We start from the raw sequence: 13,322 nt of genomic DNA on the forward strand, positions 1-13,322 counted from the left end.
CATTCCTAGCTATAGGCAGAACACCGAAGATGCTAATGCTACCTACGTCATTGTGTCCCTGGGGAATGCCATCGTCTTTTTTTTTTTTTTTTTTTTTAATTCCACAGTAAGGCTGGGGGGTAAGAAGCTATCTCACTAATTACCAAGGAAATTACTAGCTTTTGTCATGACTTCCACAAACTAGTTTTAGGTTACTTTATGGCCCCACTGACACCCTCCAGGGAGCTGGTACACAGTAATTACATGCCACTGGATGCCAGTGCCCTGAGTGCTGGACAGGCGTGGGCCCGGGTGTCTGTGCTTGATAGGTCGCCTGGCCAGCCGCCGTAATTGATAGGTCTTCCTAGTAAGTGTCGCGGGGCCCCACAAACAGTGGGGCTGGCGTGGCCCCAGGCTGAGCCGTCTGGGTGCCCTGCGCTCAGGCCAGAGCTGTTCCTCTGCCTTATCTGATGGCACCTGAAGTCCCCTCTGACCTCTCGGCAGGGCCAGTCAGGGTCCATGAAGCTCCCCTGCCCTGGTTCGAGAGCCCCTCGGCCTGAAGGAACCGGGCCAGAGCCCGCCCAGAGAGGGGGTCACTGTGCAGTGGGCTCTGGGGTCCACTCACTGCAGAGGTGACGACCGCCCACCCTCCCCCCAGGCGTCCCCTGGAAGCTGCACGTGTGGATCGAGTCTCTGAGGACCTCCTTCTCCCAGTCGCGCTACTCGGTGGTGCAGAGCCTCCTGCGGGACTTCAGCTCCATCAAGGAGGAGGAGTACAACGAGGAGCTGGTGACCGAGGGCCTGCAGCTCATGTTTGACATTCTCAAGACCAGCAAGGTGAGTGATGTCAGCGGGTCCCTGCCCCGAGCGCTGGGCAGGCTGGGTACCCGGGCCCCGGCCGCGGCCGGACAGATGCAGGCCCCCTCCCGCACACCCCACACCCTGACTGCCGCGGCCCAGCTGCAGAGCCCGGGGAGCTGTCGGGGCTGGGCCTGACCAGAAAAGCCACCTGGGGACTCCGCGATGGAGGAACAGACATCTCCCACCAGGCCAGATCCAGGAGAAGCAAAGGCCGGTGGCTGCTCCGAACCTTCGGAAAGGAGCCCACTGTGTCTGCCGTCATGGCCATGGCCGGCGGGCTCACCGCGCCTCTCTCCTCTGCCTGGCAGAATGACGCGGTCACCCAGCAGCTGGCCGCCATCTTCACACACTGCTACGGCAGCAGCCCGGTGCCCAGCATCCCCGAGATCCGGAAGACCCTGCCTGCCAGGCTAGGTGAGGCTCGCCCCGTGGCCACCCACCCCTCATCCTTTCCAGAGCCCCCTCCCATCTGTCTTCCTGTTTCTCTCCCACAGATCTTGGTCTCCTGTTCCCCATTCTTGGCACCAAGGACCTGGCCTCAGTGTCTCTGTTCTTCCCCTTTATACCCCCACCCTGGGCTCTCGGAATGCTTACCCACCCCCCCGGGGGGCCTTTGGTCATGTCTCTTATGTCCCTTTGGCCATAGATCCTCACTTTCTGAATAACAAGGAGATGTCCGACGTGACCTTCCTAGTGGAAGGAAAGCTGTTCTATGCACACAAGGTCCTGCTGGTGACAGCTTCTAACAGGTAGGCTGCCTCAGGGAACAGGCCCCAGCTTTGGCCCTGGATGGGCGGGGGAGGCTTCCGGTAGACGGGAGGTGACACAGGTTCCTTAGAGGAGCCTCCGCCCTGCGGAGATGGGTCCTGTGGACAGGGGGCAGTAGGGGTGGGACCCAGAGCTCTCCAGGAGACGCTCTGCAGTAGCGTTCTTCCTAGTCAAGGTACTGCTTCTGATTATGAGAAAATGTTCCGGAATGAAGAGTCACTTTTCAAGCCAGAGTCATCACAGTCACTGATGGGGGGCGGTGGGGACAGATCAGGGCCCAGCCTGGCTGTCAGCCCAGCATGATGCAAGCTGCCACTTGCTGAGAATTATTTTGGGAGCGCTGCAGTAATCTTAAAAATGTCCTGTCTCCCGGTGACCCGTCGGGTGATGGATGGTGCCATTACTGCCCAGTGATGAAGTCAAAGTCATGTGCAAGACCCGCCTTGTTTCACCCTCTTTGCTCCAGGTTCAAGACGCTGATGACCAATAAATCAGAACAAGACGGAGACAGCGGCAAAACCATCGAGATCAGCGACATGAAGTACCACATTTTCCAGGTGTGTGAGCCTCCGTGCTGCTGCACACTTCTCAGGGCAGGGGTGGCCTCCCCCAGCACCCCCTGGCTTTGTCCGTCTTGGCTGGGAGGCAGCTGGGCGTCGGCCATCTTGTACTCCATCCCCCTGCCTTCTGCGTTCACTCGATCCGTTGTTGGCTGGAGCATCCAGGTCTGTCCCAGGCCTCAGTGGCCATTCCAGCATGGGCTGACAGTTCAGAGCCTCGTTCACGAGTCCTGAGCTCTGACCGCTGGGCGAGGGGCTTGGGCAGACGGACGGCAGACACGTGAGGCCCGGCACCCACCACACGTGCTTGTAGGAGCCCTCCTTCCTCACGGTGGGCTCCCCACAGCACAGACTGCGCATCTGCCCCCCGCCCTCCCGTGTTTCGGCGGGCCCCCAGACGGCTGGCCCCCACACTCAGGGGAGCACGGTGTGGGCTGCACCAGTCCTGCCCAGCATCGGACCCCAGCCAGGCAGGCCAGGCAGAAAAAGCCAGCTGGGCCATCCTGGTTGTGGAAGACCAAGGTCAGGCTTTTGGTCCCTCAGCTTTGGAGAACTTCAGAGGTTGCGTGATAGACACTCCACAGGCTGGCCGCCAGTCGCGGCCAGAGAGTCTGGAGGGAGGAGACTGGCTGGGATGTCAGCCGAGCCCCAGCTGAGAGCTCCTTTCTGCGAAGTGGCGACTCTAGGTCTCCAGCCTGTGTGGTGGGCCCCAGGCTTCAGGGACGACCCCCAGGGGCTGGGACTGAGGCCAGGGACCCCAGGTGTGGGGTCCAGGGTCGAGCTCTGCACAGGACAGCTTTGTGGCCTAGTGAGACAGGTCACTGTCACAGGAGCACAGGGAGGAGCCATCTAAAATGGCCTAGTTCCCCCCTCATGCGGTCTTCACTCACTTACTGTTAGCGTTTCATTGTCCCTGGACACTGTGGATACAGCAGTAAACAGGACAAGGACCTGCCCTCTAGGAGACGGGACTCCAAGAGTGAGAGGTGTGGGGACAGCGTGGGGAGTGCAGGAAAGGGGCATCTAATCCCCAGCTACAGCGCCTCCCGGGGTCTGGGGCACCCAGCAGGCAGGGGCAAGCTCCAGGCAGGGGGATAGTGCAGGCCAAACCCCAGAAGCAGAGACCACAACATGCTCCAGAAATGCCCTCTAGTCCAGTCTGGTGCCCTGAGAGCCATCGCATGAAGGGTTTGACCTTTAACCTACACAGGAATCTTCCTGAAAAGTGCTCACGGCTAACACTTAGCCAGGCGTGGTTCCAAGTGCTTTGCCTGTGTTCATCAGTTAAGCTTCTGAGCCCTGCACGGTCCTAGGAGGGGTGGGTTTGTTATTCCCTGTGGGTAGATGAGTCAGAGGCACAGAGAAGTTGAGGAACTTGCCTGAGGTCACACAGCGAGAGTGACAGAGCCAGGATTCACACCCAGGCTGTGTGGAATGGCCCAGTTCGCATTTACAAAGCTCTCGACCCCAGCCAGGGCACGATGTAGGAGGCTGCAGAGAAATCCAGTTGCGTGATGAAGGTGAGGAGGGACGGAGGAAGGTGCGTGGGGGGAGAGGGGACCGGCCCAGGGACTGACAGGGAAGAGGTGAGGCCCAGGGTCTGGCCTGGCAGCGAAGTGGGGCGTCTCCTCTTCCTTCTTTTCCCTCCCTTGATCCGAACTCCCTGGGCAGGCGGCAGCTCAAGAAACTCGTTTGGCTAAGAAGCCCAGTGTCTGGGTGAGTTGGAACCTGAGGTGGGGGTCACAGTCAGACGCAGGAGGGCAGTGTACGGGCGGCAGCAGGGCGCGTGTGCGCCCCTGGGGGACCACCACCCTGGAGCTGCCCGGTGAGGCCGCGCTTGCCCAGTGTTGGGGAGGCCCATGCCAGAGCAGCCTCAGCCCCTTTGACAGCTTCTTGGGGCTGCGGGGAGAGTCCCCGGGAACATTAGATCCACCATCCACAGCGCACACGGGCCTGGGAAATGTGGGCTCTGTGGCTTGAGAACTCCACCCCCATGGCAGAGCCCCATGTGGGGGGCAGCCTCCAGATGCAGACTTCTGCTCTCTGGGCTGCTTGGAGCACTCTTCGGTCCTCCGCCAGAGCTTCCTGACAAAGCCTGCAGGGTTCAGAGCAGCCCCTGAGTAGCTCCCTGGCTTCCACAGCCCTGGGAGAGAGGGAGGGAGGGAGGGAAAAAGGAGGTCCGTCATGATATGTGCTTTCCAGTGGAGGAAACAGGCCCAAGGAGCTCTGGGCTGGGACATCCAAGAGAAGGGTAATGCAAGCCACCTGTGGAATGTAACATTTTGTAGTAGCCACATAAACCACCAAAAGGAAGTAGGTGAAATTAATTTTGATAATATATTATTTAACTCTTAATAGCCCAGATATTACATGCAGTCAATATAAAAAATAATGACCTATCTTACGTCTTTTTCATACTAAGTTTTTGAAATCCACAGTGTATCTGACATAGCATATCTCAGTTCAGACCAGTCTTACTTCAAATGCTTGAAAGTTACACTTGACCAGTGGCTGTGGCATTAGTGCAGGTCTAGACTTTTGCCAAGGTCACTGCCAACTAAACCCAGGCCTGTGAGGAACAGCCCTGCCGGTCTTATCTGGCTTGACCCCAGTCCTATCCGTGCAGTGTCTGCAGCCTTCCTGCATTTGGGTTCCTGGGTTCCTATTCAGCCCAGAAGCAAACTGTGCTTTCCCGCTGCAGCTGCTCCTGTCCAGGCCTTGCCCAGGGCCACGGGCAGCCTGCTGGGAGGCCTATGACTCCCATCCAGCCTGGGGGCTGCCGGGCTGGGCAAAACCCATCTATCCAGGCCTGCCGGCCACCCAGTTCCCTCAAAAAGGTTCTGAGGGAGCAGTTCTGGTCTGACTTCCGTGGGTTAATACTCATTCAGGTGACCTCAGGGAGCTCCAGGGACCACCGTGGGGTGTGCCTTGTCCAAACCAGCTCCTAAAGGCGGAGGCTGGGAAGGGGAGCTGCACCCCTGCTTCCCCTCTTGCTGAGGGGCTGCCCTGAGGCCACCCCTTAGCCTCTGATCCTGGGAGCTCGTGTCTACCCACCCACTCCACTCCCAACCCTGGGCCAGGGGCTTTTGCCCTGGTTCACCTAAGGCTCCGAGCCCAGCCCGGAGGGTGGTGGAAAAGCCCAGGCCTGGGGCCCCCCGAGGCACACGCCTCCCGGAGGGACAGACACATAACGCAGAGCACCCTGTATGTGCTCCAGCAGGGGCTATACAAGGCCTGTAGGCACCCACCAATCTGTGGTTGGGGGGTGGACGAAGGTCTCGGGCACAGACCTTGAGCCTGGACAGACTGGCCAGGCCATCTCCACACCCCATGCCCCCGGGATTGGGCTCCTTTCCCTAGACCCTCTGGTGCCTCTTGTAGCCTGGGGGCCGTGCTGCTAACAGAGCCCAACTGTGCCGGCTGGAGCTGTGTTTACTTGCACACTTGCCAGCTCCTTGCTGAGGCGGGTTCTGCAGCCAGCCAGTGCGAACCGCTTTTCTTTTTCCAGCGGGGAACTTCCTGGACTCCAGCGTGATGGCAGAGCTCGTAACTTAGACCTCAGCAAAACCGAATGTCGTTCCCCACTCCTGGGCTACCTCATTTGATATCCTGGGCCCTCTGCTCCCAGAAGCCCGGGGCAGGTCTGGGCCGGGCGGCGAGGCGACCTCTGGAGCAGATCCCAACCCCAGCTCTGGGCCTGCCATCCAAGGGAACAAATCCGGGGGTGGGGGTGGGGAGACAGGGTCTGGCTCTCACCTCCACATTGGAGTCCCAGCGCAGACAGGAAAGTTGGAAGCAGCTTCTGAGCACAGTGCCCCCCGTCCCAGGCCCACGTTTAAAATGTAGGTGAGAGAAATGCACAGTGTGCGGCCTGGGGGTCTGGTGCGGGGATCAGGAGACTGGAGTGACTCGAGCCATGCTGCCTACCTGCCCCCCGAGCCTCGGTTTCCCCATCTGTGAATAGTACCTTCCCTTCTGGGCTCACAGGGCTGTCCTGAGGATCAGAATAGAGCCACCGCCTGGAAGGAGGCCTGTCCTACACGCAGGCAACCAGGAGGGAGAATCTCTGGACTGACTTGTAGAAACTGCACAGACACAAACTATAGCTTCAGGGAGTTGGGGGATGTGTGTGTGTCCCCCTATGGAGGGATGGAGGGCACAGCCAGGCCCAAGGCGAAGAGTGGCCCTCTGCTGCGGACAGATAAGGACATGGGACTTGTGGGTCCATTTGGTGTTCACATGGGGCCTCTTCCTGCCGCAGATGATGATGCAGTATCTGTACTACGGAGGGACAGAAGCCTTGGACATCCCAGCCGCTGACATCTTGGAGGTGAGGCCTCAGCGCTGGGGAGAGGACTGGGAGCCCGTGTGCCCTGTGCCCAGCTGCTGGCACTCAGGGACCAGGGCATTTGGAGAGCCGAGAGAGGAGGCGGCCTCTTCCAGGACCTCCTCCTTCCCTGCTGGTCCTTTCTCTTCCTGTGACAGGAAGGGCCTTTTGCCCACCCACCTTCTGGGCCAGGCCTGGGGGTGTGGGGTCAGGGGGAGGAAGGGCTTCCGTGTCTGGATAATGGGCCCAGCAGGATCAAAGGCAGCCCAGCCTCCCACTCACCTCCTCATCGCTTAGGAAACGACCCCATGCTAGGCGCTACACAGAGCGCAGCTAGAGGTTGAAAACCTTCTGAGGTCAGGAATCCCATCCAGTGTCTGTCCCCCGTCCTGTGCCTTCCAAAGTGTCCCAGCAAGTACCTAGGTGACCTAGAACAGAAAGAATCAGTCCTCGGACTTGACCTGCGGAGGCAGGCAGGGCCCCGAGGATTAGGAGAAACCAGGGCCTGCGGCACGCTGCCCGGAGCAGCCTTCTGTTCCCCCATGCCTGGGCCACAGGCCTGGCTGCCCACGTCCAAGGCCACGTCTGCCTCCCCCACCAGCTGCTGTCGGCTGCCAGCCTGTTCCAGCTGGATGCCCTGCAGAGACACTGCGAGATCCTGTGCTCTCAGACCCTCAGCGTGGAGAGTGCCGTGAACACCTACAAGTACGCCAAGGTGAGCGCCATGCTGCCTGCTGCCTCCCGCGGGCTGGGCTCCTCCGGGGCCTCAGCAGCCTCGGGAAGGACTGCAGGGGGGTGAGCGGTGCTCCCCGCAGCCCGGGAGGCAGGCTTCCCAGGCTGGGGGGCCTGGGCCAAAGGGCTGAGCTTCCCCGTGTTAGATCACTTCCTTAGGTTCCTCCTTGATTTTTTTCCCCAACCTGTTCTTGTGACCTTACCCCCTCGGTGCACAGTACAGCCACTGGCTCAGGTGCTCGTGCTCAAAACTTGGGAGTTACACGTATTTTAACCTGCCCCATCTTGACTGGCTTCCTCCCTGTGAACACATCAGCAGTCTGTCCGCTCTCTTCCATGTCCGCTGTGCCCACCCTGCCCCAAGCCACCCAGCCTCCCCTCTCCAGACCATGACCTGGGCCCACCTCACCCTGCTTGGCTGTCACTCTGCAGGCTCCAGGGTCTTGGACAAGTGTTAAGACTGTCACTTCTCTACTTAAAGCTTCCCTTCCATGAAGCTTCCTCTGCGGGCTAATACCACACCGGCCGGCCCCTTAGGACCCCTCCCACATCTCTTTACCTGCCCCATGGCTTTCTTAGCTGCCGCCACAGCCCCCGGCTTACCATGAGGCACCTGCCACTTGTCCTCACAGCGCTGCCCACCAGCTGCTGTGACCTTACCTGGTTCTCTGGCTTCTGTGTCTCCCAAAGTAGAACCATCAGCTCTAAGCATACAGCAGGGACCTCGCCCCAGAATTTGGTGTCCGAGGCCTGGCCCGGAGTGGACACTTGGTATTTGTTGAGTTAGAATCTTAACTGAGCACCCACCGGGTGAACTGCTCAGGTGCTGGGCTCAGGCTGGGCTCCCCATCCCCGGCACTGCTAAGGGAGCTTCTGCCCCCACAAGGACGGCCACCCTTCAGTAATGGCAGCAGTGGAAAGTAGGCAAAGAAAACAATGGCGCCAAGTACGGTGATGTTCCTGGTGGTGGAGCTGGGATTTGAGCCCAGATTAGTCTCATCCGGAGGAGAGAATTATGGAAGGAGTCCAGATAAGGGGAAAGCCCCCAGCCCCTGGGCGACATCTGGGGACGGGGTGGGGCTGTGCAAAGGCCTCAGCTCTCACACTCCCTCTCCCCTCCCAGATCCACAACGCCCCTGAACTGGCCCTGTTCTGTGAAGGCTTCTTCCTCAAGCACATGAAGGCCCTGCTGGAGCAGGACTCCTTCCGGCAGCTCATCTATGGCCGCAACAGCAAGGTGCAGGGCCTGGACCCCCTGCAGGACCTGCAGAGCACCCTGGCCGAGCGCCTTCACTCAGTCTACATCACCTCCCGGGTCTGAGGGTAGAGGCAGCACAGCAGGGCTGCACACCCCCCAGGCTGAGGCATCCCTGGGGGGTGGGAGCAGGTGCTAATGGGGGAGTTGGAACAAGTACATACCTGGGGCCTACGGATGGGTCGGGGCCCCGCTGCGGGGGTGGGATGGGGGCACTGGTTGTAGGCCTCTTTGGAGCCAGGCTCATGGGACTCAGTTTCCCCCCTTTCTGCAGATCTTCCCTCTGGCGTAGATCTGTCCTTGGGCAGGTAGATGTGCTTGGAGCCCTCCTGTCACTGGGCAGCGCCACCTTCAACCCCTCTGCCCCAAGGTGGTTTGCTTGATGAGCGATGGGCAGACAAGGCCAAAAAGCAGCCCCTCCCTCTACCCCCAAGCCCCACACTGTTTGCACCTTGAGGGCCACCGTGTACTCACCCTCGCGTGCCCCTTCTCTCCTGGAGGTCTGTGGCTGCTCCTGATTCACCCCTGCTTGAAACCGCTTCTGACCATGCCTTCCAGGAGGCTCTGACCACTCACAATCCCAAGGCCTCCCCAAGCGCAGACTGTCCCAGCTAGGGCCCTTGGGGGTGTGGGCATCCTGATGAAGGGAGAGAACACAGACTCGGGGCCCCAGGCCACTTCATGCAGAAACTGCTATTTTTTTCCCCTCAAGGTCACATCAGAAAGGCTGCCCAAATCCCTGAACTTCTTCCTCAAGGCTGTGCCTTTGTGATGTGAGCCTTCCAGGGTCTGAAGATCCCTGCCCAGAGGGTCACTTAGAGCCAGATTTTCATCGATGTCTAGGCCTACAGAGGCCCTCCTTCGGGGGAGCACACCCCTGCTCCGTTAGTGTGAAAAGGCAGTTCCCCAGCTGATGCCCGCGGACTTCCTGGCTGAGCCAAGGGCGGCATGGAGCGCACAGGGTGGAATGGGCGAGCCTGCTGGCCTCAGCTTTTGTTGCTGCTGCTTTTAGAGGCCAATCCTGAACCCCCAGCCTAGAGTTAGGCTGCCCCGGGGGCTCAGGAAGCAGGGCACTGGTTGTGGGAACTGCGGGTCCAGGTGTAGAAGGGGTGGGGCAGTGGGGCGAGCCGAGGACCTGCTGCAGCTGTCCTGCCTCCCGGGCCCGTAGCCCCGGGCTCTCCCAGGTGGAGCCGAGCATCAGGCAGGACGCCTGTCGCATTTATCGACCAGACACTGGGGGAGCATCCGGACGGCTTGCTCTGGGTCGAGCCTTCTCTGGGCTGTCTGGCTGCACCTTCAAAACTATTTATTCACCGAGAGCCCTGGCGCTTCAGGAGGCGTCACTTTGGTTACCTTGAAAAGCCCCCAGAGGCTTACAGTCTTGGAAAATATTTTTGACTAGCTGCTTGAGCTGGATGTACAAAGGAATAGGCGTTATTTTATTGCTGTAATATTGTATGATACTGTAACTATACATTAATGTCACTTATTGTAAATGTACCATGGTTTTATTAACAATAAACACTTGTTAACAATGACCTTGGTCTTGTCACTCCTGCTAGAGGGTCGCTCAGAGCTGGGCTAACTCCTTGGTTACTCAGGCCTCCAGCCCCTCCAGCTACAACTACCCTGCACCCCACCCCCCCGCGCATACACACACACTCACACACACACACACACTCACTCTTCACCCAGAACCTGAGCCTGGAGCTGGCCCTTGTTGGGCCCTACTTTTCCTCTTCTGTCAAACAAGGTAGCTGAGGATAGAAAATCCTTCTCCTGTGTTTAATACTTATGTGCCATTTATGAGGACAGAAAAGGGGTTTGTGTGGAGTGATGGGAGCCCCTGCCAGGAGTAAGATGGTTGTCAGGGGCTTTTCTGGTCTTCCCTGAGCCCAGGCCACCCCCAGGGCCCTCACGTGGGAACTACTACTAGGGCTGTCTTAACGTCTGCAATTCTTGTGTGGTCCAAACCTGTGTGGCCGGCGAGGTGGAGGCCAGGCCTTCTCTCCCTGATGAGGGGGCACCTGTCCCTCAGTGGCTGCTGCCTCTGGGCCCAGCTGAGCCCAAGCTGGTCTGTGCCATCTGGGAATGGAGAGAGGACAGTTAGCCGGTGACTCGGGCCCAAGGGTCTTCTGGGACAGGTTATAGTTTGTTTCGGGTACGAAGTCCAGGCAGAAAGAAAGGTTTTTTAAATGTTTGCTACCTGAGACAGGAAAATTTCTACAGTCACTAGAAACACTGGCCTGGGTGGCTGTGGTTCAGTAACTAATAGGCCGGAACTCAGAAGCTGAGGGACAGCATCAAGACCTCAGGGGGTCAGTTGGTGTCAGTCCAGGAAAGGCCTGATGCCCAGCTTTGCGGGACAGGGCCCAGGTCAGGCAGCTTGAGGCCCAGCCTCGGCTCCTGGCCTGGGTAGGGGAGGGACCCTGCATGGACCCATGGCGCCCTCTGGGGCCACAGGGAGGAGGTGCGCCCCTTGGCACCACCCTGGGCAGAGGCCCCTGGGAGGTTGGTTTAGGGGTCTGTCGCTGCCCAGCACTTGCCATCCACAGTGACTACCTTTCAGGGGTGAGTGGCTACCCTTCCCTCCACGGGCCTGTGTCCACACTCCTCACAGGTCTCACCCCCACTCCTTGTGCCCCTCTATAGGATATGCCTCAGTCAAGTACCTAGAGAGCTCAGCCACCCTCTTTTGGGCGGGCAGGCTAATGAGAAGGCAATGAAAGGGAGGGATGGGGCCCCTTTGAGCCTATATGTAGCCGAACACACTAAGAAAGCATTTCGATAATAGAGGGGCACCTAGGTGGCTCAGTCCTTTAAGCATCCGACTCTTGATCTCAGCTCTGGTCTTGATCTCAGGGTCGTGGGTTCAAGCCCCACGTCGCTGGGCATGGAATCTATTTAAAAAATAATAGAGGGGCGCCTGGGTGGCTCAGTGGGTTAAGCCTCTGCCTTCGGCTCAGGTCATGATCTCAGGGTCCTGGGATCGAGCCCCGCATCGGGCTCTCTGCTCAGCGGGGAGCCTGCTTCCTCCTCTCTCTCTGCCTGCCTCTCTGCCTACTTGTGCTCTCTCTCTCTCTATCAAATAAATAAATTAAAAAAATAATAATAATAGATAAAAATCAGATTCTTCCAAGGGGACTAGGAGGACCAGGAGCGGAGGTGTTTGGTCGCCTTACCTTAGCCCTGGTGGCTGGGCCCCCTCCTCAGGGCCACTGCTCCAGAGCATGAGGGGGAGGGGGAGGCATGGGCATCTCCAGCTGCCCTCTTCAGGCTACTAGCAGCCAAAGGCAGGCTGGAGGAGAGAAAATAAACTTGTCCTTCACAGGAGTCCCTGGGAAACAAGGGACTGAAAGCAAGTTCTATACCAGAGGGAGTTCGGTCTCCTGCGACCGCCCTGCAGATGAAAATCCGGCGCTTAGCAGCTGCAGCCTGGGCCTTGGCCCCAGAGGAAACCCTCTCCAGACATGAGGATCCCCTGCCTTCCCCTCCTTCCCCGTTTCCTTGCTCTGCTGGTTACCGGTGCCAGTCAGACACCAGGACCATGGAAACTCTCCCCGGCCGAACCACCTACAGCACCACAGGAGACCCTCGGGCCTTCCGTTTGCTGCCACCCCACCCCTCTGCAGACCACATTCCCCTTTAAGCAGCCGCCCACAGGCGGGGTATTCCCTCCCCAAGGCTGAGACCTGCAGCCCCCGGCAAGCAGCCAGGTCTAACGGCCCGCAGACGACGAGTCTACATTTTTCCAAGGCGGCGGTCACTTAACTCCTCCACTCCCCAGCCTCCACAGCCCTCTTTGTGTCCACCTCCCGGTCACTCTGGAGTCCTCTGGGGAGGCTGGAGCCAGACGAGCAGTGGAAGCCCCGGAGCGGGCCGTGGGGAGCCCGTCCCGGCCTCGGGGCTGCGGGGGGGCCAGGGGGCTGCGGGGCCAGGGGCCTGGAGGATGATGAAACCCATTTAGGCATCTTCTTTGTTCAGGCTTCCTGAGCCCCTTCCCGTCCCGGTGACAGCAGCATTCATAGCCAGCCTTTCTGAATCCATTTCACCAGGGACATTTCCCGAGAGCCTGGCTTTACAGATGTCACTCTGTCTGGGGGCCAGATGGCAGTCTGGGGGAGGTGTGCTTTGTCAGGTTCGGAGGAGAACCTGCGATCACAACCCCAAGTGCAGGGACCTGCTTCGGAACATTCGCTTTGCCAAGAAAAGGGCCAGGACCGTAGGTAGTAGGCGAATGTTCGCTTCCTCTGCGTGCAGAGAGGAGGCGGCCTCAGAGAGGCGAAGAACAACCTTGATGGAAGCCGGACGGCCCAACAGGTCTGACCGCCAGGTGCACCCTCCTGCTGCCCAAGTGGGGCTCTTCCCCTAGGGCTGTTAGAACAAAGCGAAGTCTTAGCACTTTGTGTGTCACCAAGCAGCTCACCTGGTTATATGAACACGGGCACGTGACCGAGACTTCTGGAGCCCTTGCCGCCTACCAGGCACCATGGTCCGCTCCTCTTACTCGGCTCCACTCACTGCTCACAGCGGCCCGGGAGGCGTGAGCGATCATTGCCAGCAGCATCTTACAGAGGCGACTGGACAGCAGGTGCAGGTGAGTGACATGCCCCGGGTCACGGCGAGACTCGGACAGAGCAGGGTTGAAGCCAGGAGGTCTGGCTTCAGGGCACCTCTCCCTGCATCCTGGAGCAGAGCACGAGCCAGGCTTCGGGGCTGGAGAGGCCACTCAAGGGCTGGGCCCCCCTAACCATGGGATGACACGGCCGGATAGTTTAAAGAAACCATCCAGCTCTGACCATCTGGGATTGACTTTGCTTTTAAGCATCTCTCCTAAGAA

General features: G+C 59.1%; 1 protein-coding gene across 1 annotated transcript in view; it reads left to right on the plus strand.

Annotated features, from left to right (window-relative positions):
* Positions 1–10,020, plus strand: part of LOC111150043 (ankyrin repeat and BTB domain containing 2) — a 179,549-nt gene extending 169,529 nt beyond the window's left edge. The window contains exons 11-17 of the mRNA XM_022507363.1: positions 638–816; positions 1,149–1,254; positions 1,487–1,589; positions 2,075–2,165; positions 6,430–6,498; positions 7,097–7,210; positions 8,351–10,020. Of these exons, the coding sequence (XP_022363071.1) occupies positions 638–816; positions 1,149–1,254; positions 1,487–1,589; positions 2,075–2,165; positions 6,430–6,498; positions 7,097–7,210; positions 8,351–8,548 (860 nt within the window). The 3' untranslated portion in view covers positions 8,549–10,020. The remainder of the gene's footprint in view (positions 1–637; positions 817–1,148; positions 1,255–1,486; positions 1,590–2,074; positions 2,166–6,429; positions 6,499–7,096; positions 7,211–8,350) is intronic.
* Positions 10,021–13,322: the final 3,302 nt, after the last annotated feature.

Source organism: Enhydra lutris, unplaced genomic scaffold, assembly GCF_002288905.1.
Source record: "Enhydra lutris kenyoni isolate GAN:26980312 unplaced genomic scaffold, ASM228890v2 scaffoldscaffold22, whole genome shotgun sequence".
Taxonomy (NCBI): domain Eukaryota; kingdom Metazoa; phylum Chordata; class Mammalia; order Carnivora; family Mustelidae; genus Enhydra; species Enhydra lutris.